Source organism: Boleophthalmus pectinirostris, unplaced genomic scaffold (genome assembly GCF_026225935.1).
Source record: "Boleophthalmus pectinirostris isolate CB_2022bp ecotype Guang Dong unplaced genomic scaffold, ASM2622593v1 HiC_scaffold_1, whole genome shotgun sequence".
NCBI lineage: Eukaryota > Metazoa > Chordata > Actinopteri > Gobiiformes > Gobiidae > Boleophthalmus > Boleophthalmus pectinirostris.
This window is the reverse complement of record NW_026570970.1, coordinates 19,125,034-19,148,717: the sequence shown is the minus strand read 5'-3', so window position 1 is coordinate 19,148,717 and position 23,684 is coordinate 19,125,034. Positions and strand designations below refer to the sequence as shown.

General features: G+C 42.7%; 5 protein-coding genes across 5 annotated transcripts; 3 read left to right on the top strand and 2 right to left on the bottom strand.

The window, feature by feature from the left end:
* The first annotated feature begins 1,594 nt into the window (after nt 1-1,594).
* On the top strand, nt 1,595-2,957 carry LOC129410048 (uncharacterized). Its single transcript, XM_055157360.1, has one exon. The coding sequence runs from the start codon at nt 1,890-1,892 to the stop codon at nt 2,955-2,957; it is 1,068 nt and encodes a 355-aa protein (XP_055013335.1). The 5' UTR covers nt 1,595-1,889.
* Nucleotides 2,958-4,410: 1,453 nt separating this feature from the next.
* Nucleotides 4,411-7,070, top strand: LOC129409784 (uncharacterized). Its single transcript, XM_055156715.1, has 2 exons — nt 4,411-6,767; nt 6,815-7,070. The coding sequence occupies exons 1-2, from the start codon at nt 4,591-4,593 to the stop codon at nt 7,068-7,070; spliced, it is 2,433 nt and encodes an 810-aa protein (XP_055012690.1). The 5' UTR covers nt 4,411-4,590.
* Nucleotides 7,071-10,231: 3,161 nt separating this feature from the next.
* On the bottom strand, nt 10,232-16,871 carry LOC129408362 (retrovirus-related Pol polyprotein from transposon 412). The gene has a single exon (XM_055151830.1). The coding sequence runs from the start codon at nt 15,812-15,814 to the stop codon at nt 11,375-11,377; it is 4,440 nt and encodes a 1,479-aa protein (XP_055007805.1). The 5' UTR covers nt 15,815-16,871; the 3' UTR covers nt 10,232-11,374.
* A 2,748-nt stretch (nt 16,872-19,619) lies between these two features.
* mrpl30 (mitochondrial ribosomal protein L30) lies at nt 19,620-21,105 on the bottom strand. The gene is made up of 6 exons (XM_020939219.2): nt 21,040-21,105; nt 20,835-20,899; nt 20,665-20,742; nt 20,441-20,587; nt 19,907-19,980; nt 19,620-19,821 (listed from the first exon to the last, which is right to left on the bottom strand). Exons 2-6 carry the CDS (start codon nt 20,874-20,876, stop codon nt 19,689-19,691), a joined length of 474 nt encoding a protein of 157 aa, XP_020794878.2. The 5' UTR covers nt 20,877-20,899; nt 21,040-21,105; the 3' UTR covers nt 19,620-19,688.
* A 189-nt stretch (nt 21,106-21,294) lies between these two features.
* On the top strand, nt 21,295-23,099 carry mitd1 (MIT, microtubule interacting and transport, domain containing 1). The gene is made up of 7 exons (XM_020939210.2): nt 21,295-21,540; nt 21,640-21,741; nt 22,088-22,224; nt 22,310-22,396; nt 22,476-22,585; nt 22,674-22,734; nt 22,824-23,099. The coding sequence occupies exons 1-7, from the start codon at nt 21,396-21,398 to the stop codon at nt 22,917-22,919; spliced, it is 738 nt and encodes a 245-aa protein (XP_020794869.1). The 5' UTR covers nt 21,295-21,395; the 3' UTR covers nt 22,920-23,099.
* Nucleotides 23,100-23,684: the final 585 nt, after the last annotated feature.

The window sequence follows — 23,684 nt, the reverse complement described above, 5'->3', positions numbered from 1 at the left end:
GCAATGCATTTCAAGAGCCATGCCTGTACTGCAATAAAGGACACGCTCTGAGTGCATGTAACAAAATAAGAGGTCTGCCAAATAAGGAGAAAATTGACTTCCTTAAAGGAAAAGGACTTTGTTTTGGGTGTTTAACGCAAGGACATGTAGGAAAGGACTGCAAAAAGAGAGCTACATGTGAAATCTGCAGCAAGAAACACCCAAGTCTGCTTCACAGCAAAAGAGAAGTCAATGTCGACCAGGCCCATGCCGAGCCTGAGAAAAGTCAAGGCTCCATCAGTGGACACTCAATTCCACAAGAACATGTGTCAGCCAAGAGTGAACTCACAACAGTCACCGGGGCCGGAGGCAGCGATTGCATCCTTTCCATCGTGCCTGTGCGCATCAAATCCAAGAAGAGCAACACGACAGTAGAGACATATGCATTTATGGATTCAGGAAGTTCTGCCACATTTTGCTCGGAAAAATTGATGAGACGGCTTGGCGTCCATGGTAAAAAAACCCAGGTGCTACTCCGTACTATGGGCCAGGAGAAGCCTGTGTCCTGCTTCGTGCTCTCAGATCTAGAAGTGTGTGGTCTGACAGAAAACAAGTACATAAGCCTGCCAGATGTCTACACCCACACGGACATACCTGTAACAAAGGACAATGTCCCTGTAGAGAAAGACTTGGAAAGATGGCCATATCTGCGAAAAGAAATACAGCTACCACAAATCGACGCAGATGTGGAGATGCTCATCGGAATGAATGCTCATTCTGCCATGGAGCCGTGGGAGATTATCCACAGTCAAGACAATGGGCCTTATGCAATAAAGACTACACTTGGTTGGGTAGTAAATGGCCCTCTCAAGAAAGGTGACAGCCACCACAAGTCAAGTCACTACGGTCAAGGTGCTTCAGTCAACAGAATGTCAGTCAGCAGTGTGGACAGCATGCTATTACAGCAATACAATCACGATTTTCCAGAGCAAGCCTGCGAAGAGAAGTCAGAAATGTCACAAGAAGACATTCAGTTTATAAAGTCTGTGAATGAGACAATCAAAAAAGTCAATGGACACTATTGCATCGGAATGCCTCTCAGAAACAAAAACGTGATGATGCCAAACAACAAATGTGTTGCCGAGCAACGAGCATCAAACCTGAAAAGAAAACTTGCCAAGAACTCCAGCTTCCACAATGACTACAAGACCTTCATGTCAGACCTGCTGAGTAAAGGCTATGCAGTAGAAGTTCCCACGGACGAGCTCAACCGCAACGATGGCAGAGTATGGTACATTCCCCATCATGGTGTGACCCATCCGCAAAAGGGGAAGATGCGTGTTGTTTTTGATTGCACCGCCTCGTTTCAAGGGAAGTCACTAAATGAGGAGTTGTTACAGGGTCCAGACCTCACTAATGGTCTGGTTGGAGTCCTGACGAGGTTTCGCCATGAACATGTCGCTCTCATATCCGATATTGAGGCTATGTATCATCAGGTGAGAGTCCCTAAAGAGGACTCTGATCTCCTACGCTTCCTCTGGTGGCCACAGGGTGACCTGAACCAGCCTCTGCGCGAATACAAGATGGTAGTCCACTTGTTCGGGGCCAAGTCTAGCCCGAGCTGTGCCAACTACGCTTTACGGAAGACTGCAGAGGATGGTAAAGACAGATCATCACCTGAGGCAGTAACTACAGTCCTAGAGCACTTCTATGTCGATGATTGCCTGGTCTCAGCTTCTAATGAGAAAAAGGCTACTTCCTTGACCAAGGACCTTGTGGCGCTCTGCGAGAGTGGAGGATTCCATTTGACTAAGTGGTCTAGCAACAGCCGTGAAGTGCTGTCATCTCTTCCCGAACACGAGAGAGCAAAGGAGATCAAGAATCTAGATCTGGACAGGGATGAACTACCGATGGAAAGGGCCCTTGGGGTGGACTGGTGCATAGAATCAGATTCCTTCAAGTTTCGTATCCTTGTGAAGAGTATGCCTTTAACCAGACGGGGTATCCTCTCAGTCGTAAGCTCAATTTATGACCCCCTTGGATTTCTGTCGCCTTTCATTCTTCTTGCGAAGATCATTGTCCAGAATCTCTGCCGAATGAAACTTGCCTGGGATGATGAGATTCCAGAAGACATAGCAAACAGATGGGTTGGCTGGCTGTCTGACTTGAGCCAGTTCTCCAGCTTTTCCATTAGGAGGTGCTTCAAACCTGAGGGATTTGGTCCAGTAGTGTCGGCCCAGCTGCACCACTTCTCCGACGCTAGCGAGAAGGGCTATGGCGTTGTTACTTACCTCCGCATCGAGAACAGCCACGGTCGAGTCCATTGCTCATTTCTTCTAGGAAAATCCAGAGTGACGCCGCTTAAACCAGTCACCGTGCCGCGCCTCGAGCTTACAGCAGCTACCATTGCGGTAAAAATGGATAAGCTTTTGAGGCGAGAGCTTCAGATGGACCTCAAAGACTCCGTGCTGTGGACAGACAGCACCACTGTCCTCCGATATATCGACAACTATGGCGCTCGCTTTAAAACCTTTGTTGCAAACAGAGTATCAACAATCAGAGAAAACACGAGGCCAGCACAGTGGAGGTACGTCAGCACAGTTTCTAATCCGGCTGACCATGCATCCCGAGGAATGAATGCAGAGTACTTCATGAAGTGTCAGAGTTGGATTGAAGGTCCTGACTTCCTAGCCAAGAACGAATCTCAATGGCCGGTCTTATCAGAGTTCTCAAGAGAGATAAGTGAAGACGATGCTGAAGTGAAGCATATGACCAGCACGAATGTTATTAAGGCAGTCGACTCAAGCACAGACCCTCTCTTCAAGCTAACTCATTACTACTCCAACTGGCACAGTCTGAGGAAGGCCGTCGCCTGGATGTTGAGACTGAAGGAGCTACTTAGAAGCCTCTGCGAAAGAAGGAAGATGTTTGAGTCTCAAGCCCANAGTCAATGTCGACCAGGCCCATGCCGAGCCTGAGAAAAGTCAAGGCTCCATCAGTGGACACTCAATTCCACAAGAACATGTGTCAGCCAAGAGTGAACTCACAACAGTCACCGGGGCCGGAGGCAGCGATTGCATCCTTTCCATCGTGCCTGTGCGCATCAAATCCAAGAAGAGCAACACGACAGTAGAGACATATGCATTTATGGATTCAGGAAGTTCTGCCACATTTTGCTCGGAAAAATTGATGAGACGGCTTGGCGTCCATGGTAAAAAAAAACCCAGGTGCTACTCCGTACTATGGGCCAGGAGAAGCCTGTGTCCTGCTTCGTGCTCTCAGATCTAGAAGTGTGTGGTCTGACAGAAAACAAGTACATAAGCCTGCCAGATGTCTACACCCACACGGACATACCTGTAACAAAGGACAATGTCCCTGTAGAGAAAGACTTGGAAAGATGGCCATATCTGCGAAAAGAAATACAGCTACCACAAATCGACGCAGATGTGGAGATGCTCATCGGAATGAATGCTCATTCTGCCATGGAGCCGTGGGAGATTATCCACAGTCAAGACAATGGGCCTTATGCAATAAAGACTACACTTGGTTGGGTAGTAAATGGCCCTCTCAAGAAAGGTGACAGCCACCACAAGTCAAGTCACTACGGTCAAGGTGCTTCAGTCAACAGAATGTCAGTCAGCAGTGTGGACAGCATGCTATTACAGCAATACAATCACGATTTTCCAGAGCAAGCCTGCGAAGAGAAGTCAGAAATGTCACAAGAAGACATTCAGTTTATAAAGTCTGTGAATGAGACAATCAAAAAAGTCAATGGACACTATTGCATCGGAATGCCTCTCAGAAACAAAAACGTGATGATGCCAAACAACAAATGTGTTGCCGAGCAACGAGCATCAAACCTGAAAAGAAAACTTGCCAAGAACTCCAGCTTCCACAATGACTACAAGACCTTCATGTCAGACCTGCTGAGTAAAGGCTATGCAGTAGAAGTTCCCACGGACGAGCTCAACCGCAACGATGGCAGAGTATGGTACATTCCCCATCATGGTGTGACCCATCCGCAAAAGGGGAAGATGCGTGTTGTTTTTGATTGCACCGCCTCGTTTCAAGGGAAGTCACTAAATGAGGAGTTGTTACAGGGTCCAGACCTCACTAATGGTCTGGTTGGAGTCCTGACGAGGTTTCGCCATGAACATGTCGCTCTCATATCCGATATTGAGGCTATGTATCATCAGGTGAGAGTCCCTAAAGAGGACTCTGATCTCCTACGCTTCCTCTGGTGGCCACAGGGTGACCTGAAACCAGCCTCTGCGCGAATACAAGATGGTAGTCCACTTGTTCGGGGCCAAGTCTAGCCCGAGCTGTGCCAACTACGCTTTACGGAAGACTGCAGAGGATGGTAAAGACAGATCATCACCTGAGGCAGTAACTACAGTCCTAGAGCACTTCTATGTCGATGATTGCCTGGTCTCAGCTTCTAATGAGAAAAAGGCTACTTCCTTGACCAAGGACCTTGTGGCGCTCTGCGAGAGTGGAGGATTCCATTTGACTAAGTGGTCTAGCAACAGCCGTGAAGTGCTGTCATCTCTTCCCGAACACGAGAGAGCAAAGGAGATCAAGAATCTAGATCTGGACAGGGATGAACTACCGATGGAAAGGGCCCTTGGGGTGGACTGGTGCATAGAATCAGATTCCTTCAAGTTTCGTATCCTTGTGAAGAGTATGCCTTTAACCAGACGGGGTATCCTCTCAGTCGTAAGCTCAATTTATGACCCCCTTGGATTTCTGTCGCCTTTCATTCTTCTTGCGAAGATCATTGTCCAGAATCTCTGCCGAATGAAACTTGCCTGGGATGATGAGATTCCAGAAGACATAGCAAACAGATGGGTTGGCTGGCTGTCTGACTTGAGCCAGTTCTCCAGCTTTTCCATTAGGAGGTGCTTCAAACCTGAGGGATTTGGTCCAGTAGTGTCGGCCCAGCTGCACCACTTCTCCGACGCTAGCGAGAAGGGCTATGGCGTTGTTACTTACCTCCGCATCGAGAACAGCCACGGTCGAGTCCATTGCTCATTTCTTCTAGGAAAATCCAGAGTGAAGCCGCTTAAACCAGTCACCGTGCCGCGCCTCGAGCTTACAGCAGCTACCATTGCGGTAAAAATGGATAAGCTTTTGAGGCGAGAGCTTCAGATGGACCTCAAAGACTCCGTGCTGTGGACAGACAGCACCACTGTCCTCCGATATATCGACAACTATGGCGCTCGCTTTAAAACCTTTGTTGCAAACAGAGTATCAACAATCAGAGAAAACACGAGGCCAGCACAGTGGAGGTACGTCAGCACAGTTTCTAATCCGGCTGACCATGCATCCCGAGGAATGAATGCAGAGTACTTCATGAAGTGTCAGAGTTGGATTGAAGGTCCTGACTTCCTAGCCAAGAACGAATCTCAATGGCCGGTCTTATCAGAGTTCTCAAGAGAGATAAGTGAAGACGATGCTGAAGTGAAGCATATGACCAGCACGAATGTTATTAAGGCAGTCGACTCAAGCACAGACCCTCTCTTCAAGCTAACTCATTACTACTCCAACTGGCACAGTCTGAGGAAGGCCGTCGCCTGGATGTTGAGACTGAAGGAGCTACTTAGAAGCCTCTGCGAAAGAAGGAAGATGTTTGAGTCTCAAGCCCAGCCAAGTCAAGATGTGAAAACTAAAACAGTTGAGAAACACATGCAGAAATGGAGATCTTCCCTAAAAGGAACCTATCTGACTGTCAAGGACATCAGAAGAGCAGAAGCCGCTATTATTCAGTTCTGCCAAAGTCAAACTTTCCACGAAGAGCTTTGTGCACTGCAGAAAGGAGAAAAGATCAAGAGAAGCAGTTCCATCGTGAAACTGGATCCCTTCCTCCAAGATGGCGTTCTCCGGGTTGGCGGAAGATTGCACCATGCTGCCTTGCCAGAACATACGAGGCATCCAGCCATTCTGACCAAGGATCATCACGTAACAACCTTGATCATCAGGAATGCTCATGAGGAAATCGGACACGGAGGGAGAAACCACACCCTCGCTCAGCTAAGGCAAAAGGTCTGGATATGTAAAGGAAATGCAGCTGTGAGAAGTGTGCTTTCAAAATGTGTGAAATGCCTGAAGAGTCAAGCTGCCGTGAGTGAACAGAAAATGGCAAATCTACCACCTGATCGTCTTCTGCCTGACCATCCACCGTTCACCAACGTCGGTGTAGACTACTTTGGCCCTTTCGAAGCTAAGCGTGGGCGCGCACGAGTCAAGCGTTATGGTGTCATATTTACTTGCCTTACAGTCAGAGCCATCCACATTGAAATCGCACACTCACTCGACACAGATTCATGTATAAATGCAGTGAGACGATTTATTGCCAGAAGAGGACAAGTAGAAGTTATGAGATCTGATAACGGAACGAACTTGGTAGCTGCAGAACATGAGATCTGTCAGGCGATGAAAGAATGGAACCAGTCCCAGATCTCTGACGCTCTGCTGCAAAGAGGAGTTACTTGGATCTTCAACCCACCTGCCGGTTCGCACCATGGCGGGATTTGGGAGCGCCAAATAAGAACAGTAAGGAAAATACTTACCAGTCTTCTGAAGCTCCAGTCACTTGACGACGAATGTCTGCACACTGTTATGTGCGAAGCAGAAGCAGTGATTAATGGCAGACCCCTCACCAAGTCATCTGATGATGTGGATGACCTCGAGCCACTGACACCAAATCATCTCCTTCTTCTTAAAGGGAAACCAGCGCTCCCTCCAGGCATGTTTCATAAGGAGGATCTATACTCCAAACGAAGATGGAGGCAAGTGCAGTATATATCTCTGATATCTTCTGGAAGCGCTGGTCAAGAGAATACTTGCCCCTCCTACAAGAAAGGCAGAAGTGGCTGGAAAAGAAGAGAAATGTGAAAGAGGGAGACATCGTACTCATCGTGGACGAGAGGGCTCCAAGAGGGTCCTGGTTAATGGGGAAGGTGGAGAAGACTATCCCTGACGCCCAAGGGTTTGTCCGTCGAGTCCTAGTCAAAACGAAGACCAACACCCTGGAGAGACCCATAGACAAGCTGTGTCTCCTGCTGGAGATGGAAGAATCTCATGGACAATGAAAGACATTATTATTTAGGAATTTATTATTATTATTTTTTGTTGGCTTCCATTAGATTAGTTTTAGGTTGTTTACAGCGGTTTGGACTTAAGTAAAAGTACTAAAGGGAATTGAATATAGAAAATGACTCTTTAGTTTAGTTATGTAATTGTCATCCCCATGATGAGCAATTAGGGGCCGGAAATGTTGGTGCCATTTTCTATGTTGTAATTTAGGCTCCTTTTTGGTTCAGATTCAAATTAATATTGTAATTTGTGTTATATGAAGTGACTGCTTGTTGCAACTAAATTTAGGGTTACATTGCTGTACTATGTTTGATAATTTGCATATGAGATAATTTTAATTTAGTTTGAATTGGTTCAGATTGATTAGTTTCGAATTTCCGGATGTGTAGCCAATGGGAGCTGGCGCTTTGAGTTCACGTATGTATGTGGAGAAAGCCATTGCTGTTTTGTTTATGTGAGAACTTCATTAAAAGACGGGGCGAACACTGTTTTTCTACCGTCGTTGAAACCTAAACACGAGTAGACTCGTTCTTTCCGTCTGGAAGTGGTTGGTTTCATGAATATGCAAGAAGAGAATTCACGGAACATCAGAGAGCAAATTTAACCACTACACATACATTAAAAAATATAATAGAAATAAATAAAAACAAAAGGTTTACAGAATAGTATCAAACATCTTCAGCACCCTCCGTCAAATTAAGATTCCCTACAAAACTTTTAAGAGGACCCCACAACTCATCAAACAATTTCAACTTTCCTTTCCTAATGCATGTGATCTTTTCCAAGGGAAAAACTATGAGCATCTGTTTTACCCAGTGCACCAACCTGGGCCTACAAGTTTTTTTCCAAAACATTGCAACTGTTCTTTTTGCTTGTAGAAAACACATATTAATCATAATCTGTTCGCTCTTAGTAAACTTGTGCTTTTTGGGATATATACCTAAAATAAACATAACAGGATTTGTTGGAATATTCTTAGAAACAATCATCTCCACCGCTTTTCTAACCTCCTCCCAAAAGAGTCCTATTTCAGGGCATTCCCACATGCAGTGGAAAAGAGTTCCTTTAGCAACAGCGCACTTACTACAAATATCTGGTATGTTACGGTTATAACGGTTCAGTTTGACTGGGGTTACATATGTTCTCATAAGCCACTTATATTGCAGAAGCCTAAATCGAGTATTAATTAACTGTTTGTGAGCTTTGCTACATGCTGATTCCCAATCCTCTTGACAAATTTGATTTGAGATCCTCATTCCATGCCCTGAGTTTAGAGTCAGAGTTTTCACTTGAATTAGACAGTAAGAAGTCATACAGCTCTGATATGGCGCCCTTACTCTGACTATTTTTAGAGATGATTGTTTCCAATGAAGTTTTTTTCGGTCTAGTTAATTGATTACATTGATTGGTTCTAATAAAACTCCTTAGTTGAAGGAATTTAAAAAAGTATTTTCTATCAATTTTGAACTTGCATGTCATATCCTCAAAAGACATTAATGATTCTGAATTTGGCATAAATAAATCCTGTACTGACTTTAATCCCTTTGATGCCCAATCTTGAAAGACCGTATCTGCCCTCCCAGGGATGAAGCACTGGTTTCCCCAAATTGGGGTGTACAAAGACAAGTTACTAGTCTCCTTAACATAATTGCGCACCATAAACCAGATTTTTATCATATGTTTAACAATTGGATTTGTAGTTTTTTTTATCAGGTTGGAAATCTTATCTGAGTAAAGATAATATGGTAATGGTAGATCTAGACCACCTGATTCCATTTCTTTCCACTGGGGGCATTATTAGTTTCAAAATAAAATTTGATTGATCTTAATTGTGTAGCCCAATAATACCAAATTATATTTGGACACTTTAAACCTCCCTGGTTATATGGCAAATGCATTAAGGACAACCGAATTCGAGCTTTATCATTTTTCCAAATAAATGCAATAAATTGTTTTTTTATCTTTGCAAAAAAAATCATTGGGCGGGGGCAATGGCACATTCTGAAACAAATACAACATTTTGGGGAGCATATTCATTTTAATAACATTAATTCTTCCAATTAAGGACAAAGGTAATAATATCCACCTATCAACAGACTCTGTTATATCATTCATCAAAGATTCATAGTTAACCCTGACCACAGAATTCAATTTGCGTCTGATTTCTATGCCTAAATATGTAAAGTGATCCACCACTCTAAAGGAACGAGTCTGTGGGTCAGGATTACTAGCTTCCTTTTCATCAAGTAATAGAATTGAGGACTTGGTATTATTAATAGTGTATCCAGAAATCTTACCAAAGTTCCCTATCAAATTTAAGAGAACCGGAATTGTTCTACTCATGTTTGAAATGAAAAGGATAACATCATCTGCATACAGTGCAATTTTGTGTTCAACATGGCAAATCTTTATCCCAGCTATATCTGCACATTTTCTTATGGCAATTGCTAAAGGTTCTATTGCCAAAGTAAACAGGAGAGGTGACAATGGACAACCCTGTCTACATCCTCTCTTTATAGCAATCGGCTGTGAGATATTTTTATTTGTCACCACCTCTGCGGTAGAATTTAAGTAGAGCAATCGTATCCATTTTAGAAAATTATTTCCATATCCAAATCGTTGTAAAACATTGAAAAGATAGGGCCACTCAACCCTGTCAAAAGCCTTTTCGGCATCTAAAGACAAGAGGGCCTTATCTGTAGTATTATCTAAACCATTAATAATGTTGAGAACCCTACTAACATTATGAAACCCCTGTCGCCCTAAAATAAACCCATTTTGGTCCCTGTGTATTACAAAAGGTAATGTTTCTTGGAGTCGTTTTGCCAGGATTTTACATAAAATTTTTAAATCAGCATTCAAAAGGCTTATTGGTCTTAAATTTTCACAGCAGTTGCTTGGCCTGCCAGGTTTGGGTAATAATGTTACTATGGCTGCCGTAAGTGACTTTGGTAGATATCCACACTGAAATGCTTCTAAGAACATGTCCAAAAGAGGTTTAAGAAATTTGGATTTGAATTTTTTATAAAGGTCTATTGGAAGTCCATCGGGACCTGGTGTTTTACCTGCCTTCATATTATCAATAGCCCTATCAATTTCCTTCTCATCTAAACCAGCTTCAAGCCTTTCTGTTAAGTCGTTTGGAATTTGAGGGATTTCCAGTGTATCTAAAAAAGTATTTTGATTATCACAGTCTTTTCCAGAGTCATATAATTTTTCATAATAGTCTCTGAATTCTTTGTTTATTTCTGCAGGATTGGTTATTGTAACACCATTACTTTTTATAATCGAAGTTATTGCTTTTCTTGTTTCTAATTGTTTAATTTGCCATGCCAACAGTGATCCAGTTTTCTCCCCCTGTTCATAAAAGGTCTGTGTAACGTAGGTTGACCGTGAGCGGCTTGGGGTTCAGTGAGCAAGGTAAAAAACAAATCCAGACACAGACCGGTACTTGTGGTCCACAGTTTACTTTTGTTTTTTCAATGATTACAAAAGTGCAAGTGCAAAAAGTGCAGGGTGCAAAACGGAGGCAGGCAGCAGTTTCCTCTCCAGCAGCAGAACACAGACTGATCTTGAAGGCGCCTTTTATGCTGGTCCTACTGATTGGATAAAACCACTATGCTAAAACAGGGATGGTTAAAATTATCATTAGCGTAAAATTAAAACCTAAACCTCCATAAAACAACCCAAAACCCAGATAACTATTAAAACCACCATCTATATACATAAAACCCTAAAACCATTACACCAATTAAATGTTAAAACCCATAAACCAATAAAATACCTAACCTAAAACCCCTGTACAAAATGTTACACGTGGTCCAGCCCGGAACCATAAAAGAGGGAGCTCGTTTCCGGGGGACTCTTTTCACACCTGGACAGAAGATAAAAAGGGGAGGTAAGTAAAAGCAGATCCACCATTCATTAAAACACAATAAAATACACTAAACACATCAACACTTAAAACATTCTAAAACAGATATTGCACCATATTTATTGCACAAAGTCAATTTAAAATGTAATTTATTATTGTCTCCCTTTTCCTCCAGGGACAAGCAACTTCCAATTAAAGTGCTGTGCCTCAGGAATAAAAAATGGTTAAAGGAAAGCCAATAAATATTTTTTAAAACCAATTGTGTGCAATTTATTTTGTGATGTGCAAATATGTTAAAAGTGCTGTGTGCTAGGAAAGTGCAGTGTTTTAAAGTGCTTTAGTGAAGGGTGAAGGTGCTAAGTGTGGTTCTGGGGTAACAAACCAGCCTGTTTGTTACATTTCCCCCCTCCTCTCAGAAAAGCGAAGCTACTCTTCTTCCAGTCTTGATAGGCAATCAGCCACGATGTTGGTCTTCCCTGGTTTGTAGTGGACGGTGAAGTTGTAGGGCTGTAGCGCAAGGTACCATCCTGCGATCCGAGTGTTCGCCTCTCTCATGCGATCCAGCCACTGCAGTGCTCTGTGATCTGTCTCCAGCACGAAGTGTCTCCCAAGCAGGTAGTATCGCAGAGAGTCGATGGCCCACTTCATCGCCAGACACTCCTTCTCTACAGCCGAGTATCGAGTCTCCCGGTCCAGCAGCCGACGACTCAGAAATACCACTGGCCTTCGTTCTCCGTCCTTCTCCTGGAGGAGGACCGCTCCCAGTCCCACCCCAGAAGCATCTGTTTGCAGGATGAAAGGCTGGTCAAAATCAGGGCTTTGCAGGACTGGTTGGGTGCAAATAGCCTCCTTCAGGTCAATGAAGGCTCTGTTGCACGCCTCCGTCCAGCGAACTTTGTTTGGGGCAGAGTTTTTTGTTAAGTCACTCAGGACAGTGGATCTCTCGGCAAACTGAGGGATGAATTTCCTGTACCATCCCACCAGGCCGAGGAACCCCCTGACCTTCCTTTTTGTTGTGGGCACAGGGAAGGATTGGATAGCCTCCATTTTTTGAACTTGAGGCTTAATTTTGCCATAGCCAATAGTGTACCCCAGGTACTCGACTTCCCTATGGGCCACTGCACACTTTTTTGGGTTCACAGTCAGTCCAGCAGTCTGAATCCTCTGCAGGACCTCCTGGAGGTGGTGGAGATGCTCTTCCCAGGACCGACTGTAAACCACCACGTCATCCAGGTAGGCTGCAGAAAACTCAGACACATCACGGAGTAGATGGTCCATCAGCCTCTGAAATGTGGCTGGCGCCCCCTGCAAGCCAAAGGGCATCACCCTGAACTGGTACAGTCCAAAGGGAGTTTTAAAGGCTGTCAGCTCCCTCGCCTCTGATGCTAGTGCCAACTGCCAATAGCCCCGGGATAGATCCAGCGTGGTGATATAGGCTGCACTCCCCACACGCTCCAGAAGTTCATCGATGCGGGGCATCGGGTAGGGGTCAAAGTTGGAGATTGCGTTCAGGTACCTAAAATCAATACAAAAACGCAAAGAACCATCCTTTTTTGGCACAAGTACAACAGGGCTACACCATTCACTGTCTGACATTTCAATGATTCCCAGTTCTAACATAAGTTCAATTTCTTTTTTCAACACTGGCACCAACCGCTCTGGGATTCGGTAGCTCCTTTGTCTCTTTGGAGCATCCTTTTTGAGGCGGATCTGATGTTGAACCAGTGAGGTAAAACCGGGGGTCTCCTGGAAAAGATCCGGGTTAAGAAGCGGCCTTAACTCGTCCTGCTGAGAGGGAGAGAGGTGAAACAGGTCAATGGCAGCTGGCTCTGCAGCAGGGATGGGGAAAAACTTTTCCGTCACTTCCTTATCCTTCACGGCACGCACCAAAAGCTGCTGAGAAGGTTCTTGGCGGACAATAAACTCTTTCAGCAAATTAACATGAAAAACTTGGTGCTTTTTAAGTCTCTCAGGCATAAACAGTTCATATGTGACATCTCCAACTTTTTTAGTTATTTCATATGGTCCATGCCACTTAGCAAGTAGTTTGTTTTCACTAGTTGGTAAAAGCAAAAGTACCTTTTGGCCTGGTGTAAAGGTCCGGTCCTTGGCCTTCTGGTCATACCAGGTTTTCTGTGTGGTTTGTGCCGCTTTGAGGTTTTCCTGTGCCAGTGCTGCCATTGCCTCAAGCCTCTCCCTCATTTTGAGTACGTAGGCCACTACATTGTCTCCTTCTGGCTCCCGGCGCTCCCAGTGGTCCTTGAGCAGGTCCAGGGGTCCCCTCACCTGGCGTCCATACAAGAGCTCGAAAGGTGAGAAGCCTGTCGATGCTTGTGGGACCTCACGGTATGCAAAGAGCAGGTACGGAAGCCACTGGTCCCAGTCCTTGCCTGTAGAAGAGACAAACTTGCGCAGCATCGTTTTCAGAGTCTTATTGTATCTCTCCACCAAACCGTCCGTTTGGGGGTGATACGGTGTGGTCCTAATTCCCTTCACCCCTAGCAACTGGTAGACCTGCTGGAGGAGCTTTGAAAGGAAATTGGTACCACAGTCAGTAAGTATTTCTTTTGCTACCCCAACCCTTGAGAAGAGCTGCAAGAGACAGTTAGCAATCTGTTTAGCCTTAATAGATCTGAGTGGGAAGGCTTCAGGGTAACGTGTGGCATAGTCTGAAATGACCAAAATGTAACGGTTGCCTGCTGAGCTCTTCTCCAGGGGGCCTACAATGTCCATCCCCATTCTCTCAAATGGAGTCCCAATAATTGGCAGAGGCTGAAGCTGGGCCCGAGCTACTCCCTTGCTTGAAGTAAGCTGGCAAATTTGACAGGAACTACAAAATTTGGAGACCTGTGAAAACATTCCCGGCCAAGCAAACCGGCTGCCAATCCGTCTGAGGGTCTTTTGAAAAGCCATGTGGCCTGCCCATGGGACTGCATGGCCCAGCTCCATTACCTGCACTCTCAACTTTTCAGGTAATACTAGTGCCTCATTCTTGTCCTTGATCTGGTAAAGAATGCCATTTTTCACAATATAGCTGACTTCATCTAAGCAGCTACCTTTGCCTGTTTTGACACCCTCCTGCTCTTTGACTTTGTCAAACCAGGGTTTAAGTGTAGAGTCCTCTCTCTGCAGTGCCCCTATGTCTGAGGGGATGCTGACGTCCAAAGGACTAAGGGGTTTAGGAAGCTCCTCTTTCCCTTTCTGAGAGCCAACAAACTTGTCCCTTCTCTTTTGGGCCTTAGGCTTTTTGGCTTTGACCGGATGCGCTTCTAGTTCCTCGTCACAAAAGGGCAGCTCCTCAAAAACACCCCTAGCTATCTGTGCCCTCGTGAGGACATTACAGGGTTTGCCAGGTTCCGGAGTACACTGTGCAGGGGGTTCTAAAACAGACTCTGAGCACCCACTATCTGCCTGGATAATCAGATCAGGAAGAGTGGGAATATCATTACCAAGGACGACTGTAAAAGGTAAGTTTTTGGCTAATGCGACGGTAACCAGGTAAGTTTGCCCCCCAACTGTCAGATAGACTTCTGCTGTAGGGTAACTGTGCCCATCTCCATGAATACACACCAGTGGAGTTTGCTCAACTGACTGCCGCTCAGGTGGAACTAAGGAGGACATAACAACTGTCTGAAAACATCCAGAGTCTAACAATGCCTCCGCCCGGTGGCCATTTACAAGCACTGGGGTTGTGCGCCCTATTCTCTGCCCTGTCTGTACGCTTGCCGGCCTAGGTACAGAACAAAGTAGGGACTGCTTGGTTTTTAAAGCTGGGCAAAAGTACTGAGTATGACCAAGTTCGTTACAGTTGTAGCACCTGACTTCCTGTGGTGGTCTAGCGGGCTTTCTCACCGTGCGAGACTGGTGGATAGGTGGAGCTGGCCTACTGTTGCTACTTCTACCCTGGGTTGGACCACACCCATCACCCCCAAAGGACTTACTTGGCATGGGCTGGTGAGGTTCTCGGCCGAAGTAGCTGGTTCTGGTCCCTTTCCGAGCAGATGTAAAGACCTCAGCCAGACGGGCAGCTTCCTCTGCGGTGGCGGGGTCGTGCTCCCTAATCCAGATCTCCAGCTCGGGACTGACCATCCGCAAGAACTGTTCCAGAATCAGCTTTTCACACACTTGTTGGATTGTTATTTTTCCAGGCTGAATCCATCTCATGAACAGCTCCTTCAGGCGGACATACAGCTCCCGTGGTGTCTCACCGGGCTCGATCTTCAGGGATCTGAAGCGACGGCGGTAGGTCTCTGATGTAATTTCATATTTGGACAAGATGGCCTCCTTCACCTTGTCATAGTCCTCTGTGTCTTTCATGTCCATAGCAACATAGGCACTTCGGGCTTTGCCTGTCAACAGAGGTACCAGGCGAACAGCCCACTCTTCTTCTGGCCATCGGCAAACCTGAGCCATCCTTTCAAACGTGGTCAGGAAATGTTCAATGTCATCGTCAGGAGCCAGGGGAAGAAGCTTTGGCTCCCGGTATGGCCTGTGAGGGTAACGCGGCCCCTCCTCTTCTTCATCCTCGTACTCCTCCTCTGTTGGCATTTCTAGCGTGACTTGAACGGGCCTTGAAACCCACTGTGGATGCGCAGATCGCTCTGGCTGCATCCTTATTAGCTGCTGCTGGAGTCGCTGGACCTGAATCTCCATGGTTTGCCAGCGCTGCTCCTGTTGGATCCGCTCCGTGTTGACAGTTTTGTCTCTTATGGTCTGGGCATCAATTAGTGACTTCATCATCCCAGCCAATTCCTCCATTTTCTCTTCCACACCACTTGCCTTTGCCCCCTGGTGGTCAGCCATTGTCGTCCCAGGTTCCTCATCGGGCTCTTCAGGCATTTTTCTTCCACCTTGTCTGGTATTCATCGTACCTTCTCACTGCGGCATAGGACCACTCCTGACACCAAATGTAACGTAGGTTGACCGTGAGCGGCTTGGGGTTCAGTGAGCAAGGTAAAAAACAAATCCAGACACAGACCGGTACTTGTGGTCCACAGTTTACTTTTGTTTTTTCAATGATTACAAAAGTGCAAGTGCAAAAAGTGCAGGGTGCAAAACGGAGGCAGGCAGCAGTTTCCTCTCCAGCAGCAGAACACAGACTGATCTTGAAGGCGCCTTTTATGCCGGTCCTACTGATTGGATAAAACCACTATGCTAAAACAGGGATGGTTAAAATTATCATTAGCGTAAAATTAAAACCTAAACCTCCATAAAACAACCCAAAACCCAGATAACTATTAAAACCACCAACTATATACATAAAACCCTAAAACCATTACACCAATTAAATGTTAAAACCCATAAACCAATAAAATACCTAACCTAAAACCCCTGTACAAAATGTTACACGTGGTCCAGCCCGGAACCATAAAAGAGGGAGCTCGTTTCCGGGGGACTCTTTTCACACCTGGACAGAAGATAAAAAGGGGAGGTAAGTAAAAGCAGATCCACCATTCATTAAAACACAATAAAATACACTAAACACATCAACACTTAAAACATTCTAAAACAGATATTGCACCATATTTATTGCACAAAGTCAATTTAAAATGTAATTTATTATTGTCTCCCTTTTCCTCCAGGGACAAGCAACTTCCAATTAAAGTGCTGTGCCTCAGGAATAAAAAATGGTTAAAGGAAAGCCAATAAATATTTTTTAAAACCAATTGTGTGCAATTTATTTTGTGATGTGCAAATATGTTAAAAGTGCTGTGTGCTAGGAAAGTGCAGTGTTTTAAAGTGCTTTAGTGAAGGGTGAAGGTGCTAAGTGTGGTTCTGGGGTAACAAACCAGCCTGTTTGTTACAGTCTGATTGAGTCTGATGATATCGGAAGCTGCTCTATCGGCTGAAAGTTTGTTATACTCTGCTTTTAGTGTCAGCAAGTCTCTTTCAGCATTAGCATTGTTGTTATTAATTGCCTGGTTCTGGAGAGTTTTTATTTTAGCCTCAAGGAGCAATCTCTTTTTATGAAAGTCTCTAGATTTAGATGAGGTATAGCTAATTATATGTCCTCTCAATACAGCCTTAAATGCCTCCCATTTTATTGCCGCACTTGTTTCAGTTGTGTTATCCTTAAAATAGTCATCTATTACCTTCCCGATATATTCAAGAAAATTGTTATCTAACAGCCATTTTTGATTTAAACTCCATCTAGGTGGATCTTTGATTAATGCATCCTCTGTGTAAATAATGCCACATGGTCCGTGATCTGACAACAGTATACTATCATAAAAGCAATCTTCAATTTTTGATATTAATAAAGATGAAATTAAAAAATAATCGATGCGAGAAAAGGTTTGGTATGTAGCAGAATAACATGAGTAGGCAATGCCATTGGGTTTTAAATGCCTCCAGATATCAATTAAATTTAGTTCGCTTATAAAATGTTTAATAGTTGTCCTGCTTTTATTGTGGGTATTGTCAACACCAGTAGATCGGTCCTTAGTTGGATCTAGAGTGCAATTCCAGTCCCCTGCAATTATATAAAGGCCTGGGAGGGTGGAAAGAGTAAGAAAGAAATCTGTAAAAAAAATTTTGATCGTCCACATTTGGACCATATACATTCACCAGATTTAAACTGGTTTTAAGTAGTGAGCCCTGAACAATTAAGTATCTTCCTAATTTATCTTCAATTACATTTGACACTTGAAAAGGAACCGAGTTATGAACAAGGGTCATAACTCCCCTTGCCTGCGAATTAAAAGATGCTGCATAAACAGTGCCCTTCCATCTCCTACTAATTTTGACATGGTCCTCTTTAATAGTGTGGGTCTCTTGTAAAAATATTATTTTTGCACCAGAATCTTTTTAACTTGTTCATCACTTGTTTAATTTTTTTTATTTTCTGCAAACCTCTGCAATTCCAGGATATGAAATTAAGTTTCACTTTTTGGGACATTTCAAAGCAAAAAACAAAATTCTGATGGCTGTTTGTCTAAAATGGTTGACCACTGAACTAAACACACACTGAACACTCTGAACTTTAGAAACAAACAAAAAAAACAAAAAAACAATCCCATCCCCACATTAAGTGGTTATTCCCCTTATTTATGTAGCTTCCTCTAACCTTTAGGGATAGATCCAAAATCTAGATCAATCCCCTTAACTGTTCTGGCACATTTGGTGGAAAAAGAAAGAAAAGAGAAAAAAAAATTTGCTTCAAACTTCAAAAGCTCCCCTGCTTTTTATGTTTATTTTTTATTATTATTATTTATTTATTTATTTTTTTTTTTATTAATAATGGATTAGATTATTGTGCACTAATATAAAAATGCCAAACAAAATTCCAGCAGGGACAATAAACATGATGTGCACAGCTTTAACTTTTAACTTTGACAGGATAGGATGTTAATGAAATAACAGACACTGCGCATTGCAATGCCTCCTAACTTTACTGATCAGAATTCTCCCCTTCAACGCTGTGTATGAACTCCTGCACTTGTGATACGTTGTCAAATGTGAGCGTTCGTTCTCTATATGTTACCAGCAGTTTGGCAGGCGGTCTGAATCCATGCCTCAGTCCCAGTCGTCGCAGTTGTTGACGCACCGAATCATACTGCCTCCTCTGTTTGTGCACCTCCGTTGCCAAATCGTTGTAGAGCCGCACGCTGATATTCTTGTAGAGGATGTCCCCCTTCGTTCTTGCGGCATTCATCACGGCGACTTTCTGTTTATAGTTCAGGAACTTCATGATTAGAGGTCTTGGTGGATCTCCTGTACTTCTCTTTGGCCCAATGCGGTGCGCTCTCTCCAGTATCAAGGGCGATCGCAGCGGTGTCATATCCAGCGCATCTGGTATCCAGCTCTCAAGAAACAAGCATGAGTCCGGGCCCTCCGCTCCCTCTGGCAGTCCCACGAGTCGTACGTTATTCAACCGCGATCTGGTTTCCATGTCAATTAACTTATCCTCCAGGACCCGGTTCCTCTTTTCCAACTTTTCCACCCTGCTCTTGAGAGCGCCACACTCATCCTCAACCGCAGAGACGCGCACCTCCGCTTCTCCGATCCTATTGGTGCAGTCACTTAGTTGTTTTTTCGTTTCTTCTGATGCCTTTAGAATGCCATTCAGTTTACCGTTAAACTCTTGCTTTAAATCCCACACCGCCTTCAGGATTTCGTCCCTAACGAGTTTGAGTTCACTGTCAGCTGCCGCTGGAGCGTTGCTGTGGGTTTCGGGTGCAGCGCTAGCCTCATTGCTAGCGTTAGCTTCATCTTCTACCGGGCTAGTTGCTTCTTTGCTAGGTTTTAGCTCTACAGATTTCCCGAAGTCAGATAGCTTCGACTGTGTTACAGTTTTCCCCTTTTCTCTGGTCATCTTAGCGTTCGTTGGCATTCTCTCCTTATCAAAGATAACTATCTGTGCACACTTGTATTAAAATGCAATTTGCAACAGGATTTTGCTCAGAAAATATCAGAGCAGGGGCGCACACGTCTGTCTAGTTTGCGGCCATAACCGGAAGTCCCCAATTCCCTTTTTTAAACAAATACAGAGTGATGACTTCAATGCCTCATCTTCCCTGTGAGTTCTTTGAGCTGGAAATTATTGGGTTATTGAGCTGTCAGAGACAAAAATACAATAAAATTATGCTTATTTGCAGGAGCCATTCTTTAATTGTAATTTTACTATTCAGAATGTTTCTGACTCCTGTACTCATTAAAAGAATACAGTAACTTAGGTAATCAAAGTTAAGTTTATTTAATAGTTATGTATTTACAACTACAGAACAAATGTTACAATATACTATGAATCAATCGCTTTTGGCTCCACTGGCTGCAACAAACGCTTCACAATAAGCTCTCCGTTAACGTTGATATAAGTGTCAGCCATGTCTTGCTCTGCGGGAAGTCCAAAAGGGGTCTTCAATGGTTGTATCCTTGATGAGTTTGTGCCATGAAATGAAAGTACAAGTTCAAAACAGCTGCAACATGGTAAATAACATTTCAGCGACTGATTCTTACCTTACAAGGTGCTTGATATATTTCAACTGATTATTAACTGCAGGTGTATTTTTATGAATTACCGGAGCATGCATCTATAAAACAAACAAAAAAACGTTTGCCCAGGTAGAACAACAAAACATTTATACAGAGATCTGTGTAGAGACGCTAATGTTAGGGCATATCGTAAGTCTCAGTCTCGTTTAACAGCTTGTCACCAACTAGCCATTAAGGCAAATTTATTGCCCCTGAAATTTCTCCTCTGCATTTGACCCATCCTGCAATTCCACTGGGGCAACTTGTTGGTAACAGTGGGCACCAGGGACCCGTCTGATGACCTGAGTTTGGTCAGGACTATCTACAGCTGCAGTGCCACATGACAAGGGTATTCTGGAATCTAATATCCCGTTGTGATTTAAGTTAGGGAAATGAATGAAAAAATTCTCCTCTTGATCTATCTATCTATATTATAATTTTTTACTTTTTTTTTTTTTCTCGGCTCCTCAGTTGCCATAGAGTCTTTCAGTGTAATCAAATAGTTTTTAAAATGATTACCTTACGTAGTCCAAAACTTCTGACAATTTCTTTTTCCCAGTATGGTCGCCGAATAGTACTTTTGATACGTGTAACAATATGCAATTTATGAGGTTGCTCTTGGTCACCTCCATATTTTTTATGCTCTTTTGATCTCTCTTCAAAAATCTAAAAGGAGGAAAACAATACATTGCACATTAAACATGCATATACATACGCCATTTATTACTGTAATATAACAATACCTCTTGAGGTATCCTTGATCTGGTAAAATTTCCTCGTGCCAACACTAGACATGGCAGTTGGGTGGCCCTTGCGATAATCTGGGGGGGGGGGGGTTGGGGGGGGAGGTTACAGGTTACTTTTTTTTTTCAACTTAATTAAAAATAAAGACTTTAAATAAAAATATCCTCACCTTATAGGACATGAATCGTAGACCTTGACAAACCCCAGCCATAGCTATAGCGTGGTTAGCGTCACCTAGATGTGTCCAAGGTTATGACAAATGGAGGAAAATAAGATTAAAATATGTCAAGACAAGAAAAGAAAAAAAAAAATCATTATTTAATCATGCAACAAAGGTATGCGCTAATAAACCGCTTAATCGGATATAAATGTACCATTCACTTTGCTTCGTGTTTTGGTTGAAGGAAGTCACGAAGTGTAACATTCAAACTGTACCGATGTGAAACGTAGTTGACTAATAAGGATTCCTAATTATATATATATTATTAAATGTACAGTGTTGTTATTTATAAATGATCAGTATTTTATTATTTTGTAGTTAACTAAAATTACTATATAAATATATACCACCATGCCTGAGGGATAGTAGACTACATCTTTTTCGGGGTTATTTTTGTGTGACACACTCTATTTCCTCATATGGGAAGCGAAGTACGGTTTAGTTCAGATCATTTCAGCATGCCAGACTTTACACTTTTATGAAATATACTTGAATAAGAATTGTTGAAAAATGACACAAAATCATATGTCAGGTATGGAAGCCTCCGCTGTATCTGTTCTGAAACGAGCAGTGGAGTTAGACCAGAGTGGGCGCTTTCAGGAGTCTCTGGTGTGCTACCAAGAAGGAATCCAGCTGCTAATGGACGTGTTAAAAGGTAATTAAGTTAAGTAAGGGTAATCGTTATCTTATTGTTGAATAATATGTAACAGTGATTCTAAAGTATTTTTGCTTACATTTTTTTTTCTCTTAACAGCTGTGAGAGAAGAATCAAAAAGAGGACACTATAGAGAGAAAATAAAGGGTTACATGGACAGAGCAGAGCAAATCAAATGTCACGTCGACAAGCTGAAAGAAGGTGAACGTTGCACAAAGCTCAACATTTCTCAAAAACATATTTAATTCCCATAATGCATTCTTACAAGAAATACTGTGCAGTGCAGTCCACTATGAACTTTTCTGGTGGAGGGTCCGCATCCGCTTATCTCCAGGGAGATCTTATGGATATATAACTTTAATACTGTACTGTGAAACACTCTAGGTAAAACAGGTGTCATTTAATGTTCTATCCAGAGTTTCCACCTAATTTCAGCAAGCTAAAATTTACATTTGTTTTAATAACATGAACGAATCTTATAACTTGAAAATGAACAAATGAACATAAACAGCATCCATCTTTAAAGTCTCTTTTATTATTATTCCAGATGGAAAATACCACGAGCAGATAAAGTTACCCGACGATGCCACTGGTTACAGCTATGAGACTCTTTTTAAACCTTATATCAGTAGTGCACTAACAGAAGTGTGGGTAGAAGACCCATATATACGGCACACACATCAGGTAACATTATAACATTTTTCATTTCCTTTCACTCAGTTAGGCTGAACGGATTATGTTGATCATTTTGTTTTGTTTTTTTCTACAGCTGTATAATTTCCTAAGGTTTTGTGAAATGCTCCTCAAAGGTTTGGGCAAAGTGAAACAAATTCACCTTCTCACATCACAAGATGAAGTAGGTCATGTTTTTTATGTAATGAAAATAATGATAATAAATACGTTTTATATTTTCTTTTGCAAACTATTTTTTATAGACAGATAAGCTACAAACAAGTGCCTTGATTGAAATCAAAGAAAGTCTCAAAACTCAAGGTGTGACTCTGGATGTGGAGTACTCCTCTACCATACATGACAGAGAGATCAGGTAAGATATTTAATGTGTAATGAAGGTTGATTAATTGTATGAGTCCTATTCTTTTCCAGCTGTGACTTTATTTTGAATACATTTTCAGATTTGACAATGGATGGATCATTAAGATAGGTAGAGGCCTGGACTACTTTAAGAGACCAAAAGTAAGATTATTCATGAATTATATCGTTTGTTTTAACTGATTACTGTGCAGTTGTAATGGTTTGATAATTTGCCTCAACTCTTCCCTCAGGGTAGATTTTCCATTGGTTATTGTGACTACGATCTCAGACAATGCCATGAGACCACTGTAGATATATTTCACACAAAACACACAAAAACTTTGTGAAATTTCTAATGGAATTCATACACATGAAAGGTACACTATTTGTTTGTTTTTAATGTTTGCACATACTATCATGACAAATGTATATAAACCGTAAACCCTGTGCTTTAAAAATGGCTTTGTTGATGTGATAATGCCATCTTGTGGATAATTTAAATATTAAAGTTTTTCTATGCTATTACATACCTGTATTAAACATATTGTTTTCTTACAGTTATTTACAAAATGATATTACAATTAATGATTATATATTTGGCTTAGTCGCGATAGATATAAACAAATTACTGGTAAAAAAAAATTAAATAAAAATAGGAAGGTGCAAAACTCTTCAGTAGTACTGTCTATAGAAATACTTAATTAAAATAAGACCATATGTTTCCAGAGAAATATATAGCATACAATGGGTAAAGGATTTACTGCCCTGTTATTAGACCATTTAGTTTATTGCATGTAATCCTAATATTAGTGACTGGGTTTTTTGTTCAGGATTTCTGTGAATAGAAGCTTCATTTATGAGACTACATGTATATATACACTATTAAGGGATGTTTACCACCTCCCACTTGTGCCCCCTCCCTTCCTCTTTCCCTCCCTCCATCTGAATGAATGTAGCCTGGTGGCCTAGATAATGCTTCCATCTCTGGATGTTGTCCTGTGGGGCTCTTCTTCGATGATGTGACAGACCATAATTTAGATCTGAATATTTTTTGGTTGGGTTAGTAAGATATTAATGCTTTTAATTATTAGTTATAATATTTATACAAGCAA

Excerpts from the sequence above, each read along its gene's own strand:
- mrpl30 (XM_020939219.2), bottom strand. The coding sequence starts at position 20,876 with ATGGCTGGGGTTTGTCAAGGTCTACGATTCATGTCCTATAAG. Across the intron at positions 20,743-20,834 it reads TACGATTCATGTCCTATAAG|ATTATCGCAAGGGCCACCCA; the intron begins GTGAGGATATTT and ends CCCCCCCCCCAG. Across the intron at positions 19,822-19,906 it reads TATATCAAGCACCTTGTAAG|GATACAACCATTGAAGACCC; the intron begins GTAAGAATCAGT and ends AAACTCATCAAG.
- LOC129408362 (XM_055151830.1), bottom strand. The coding sequence starts at position 15,814 with ATGAATACCAGACAAGGTGGAAGAAAAATGCCTGAAGAGCCCGATGAG.
- LOC129409784 (XM_055156715.1), top strand. The coding sequence starts at position 4,591 with ATGGAAAGGGCCCTTGGGGTGGACTGGTGCATAGAATCAGATTCCTTC. Across the intron at positions 6,768-6,814 it reads TACTCCAAACGAAGATGGAG|AGAATACTTGCCCCTCCTAC; the intron begins GCAAGTGCAGTA and ends GCGCTGGTCAAG.
- mitd1 (XM_020939210.2), top strand. The coding sequence starts at position 21,396 with ATGACACAAAATCATATGTCAGGTATGGAAGCCTCCGCTGTATCTGTT. Across the intron at positions 21,541-21,639 it reads GCTAATGGACGTGTTAAAAG|CTGTGAGAGAAGAATCAAAA; the intron begins GTAATTAAGTTA and ends TTCTCTTAACAG. Across the intron at positions 22,735-22,823 it reads ACTACTTTAAGAGACCAAAA|GGTAGATTTTCCATTGGTTA; the intron begins GTAAGATTATTC and ends CTCTTCCCTCAG.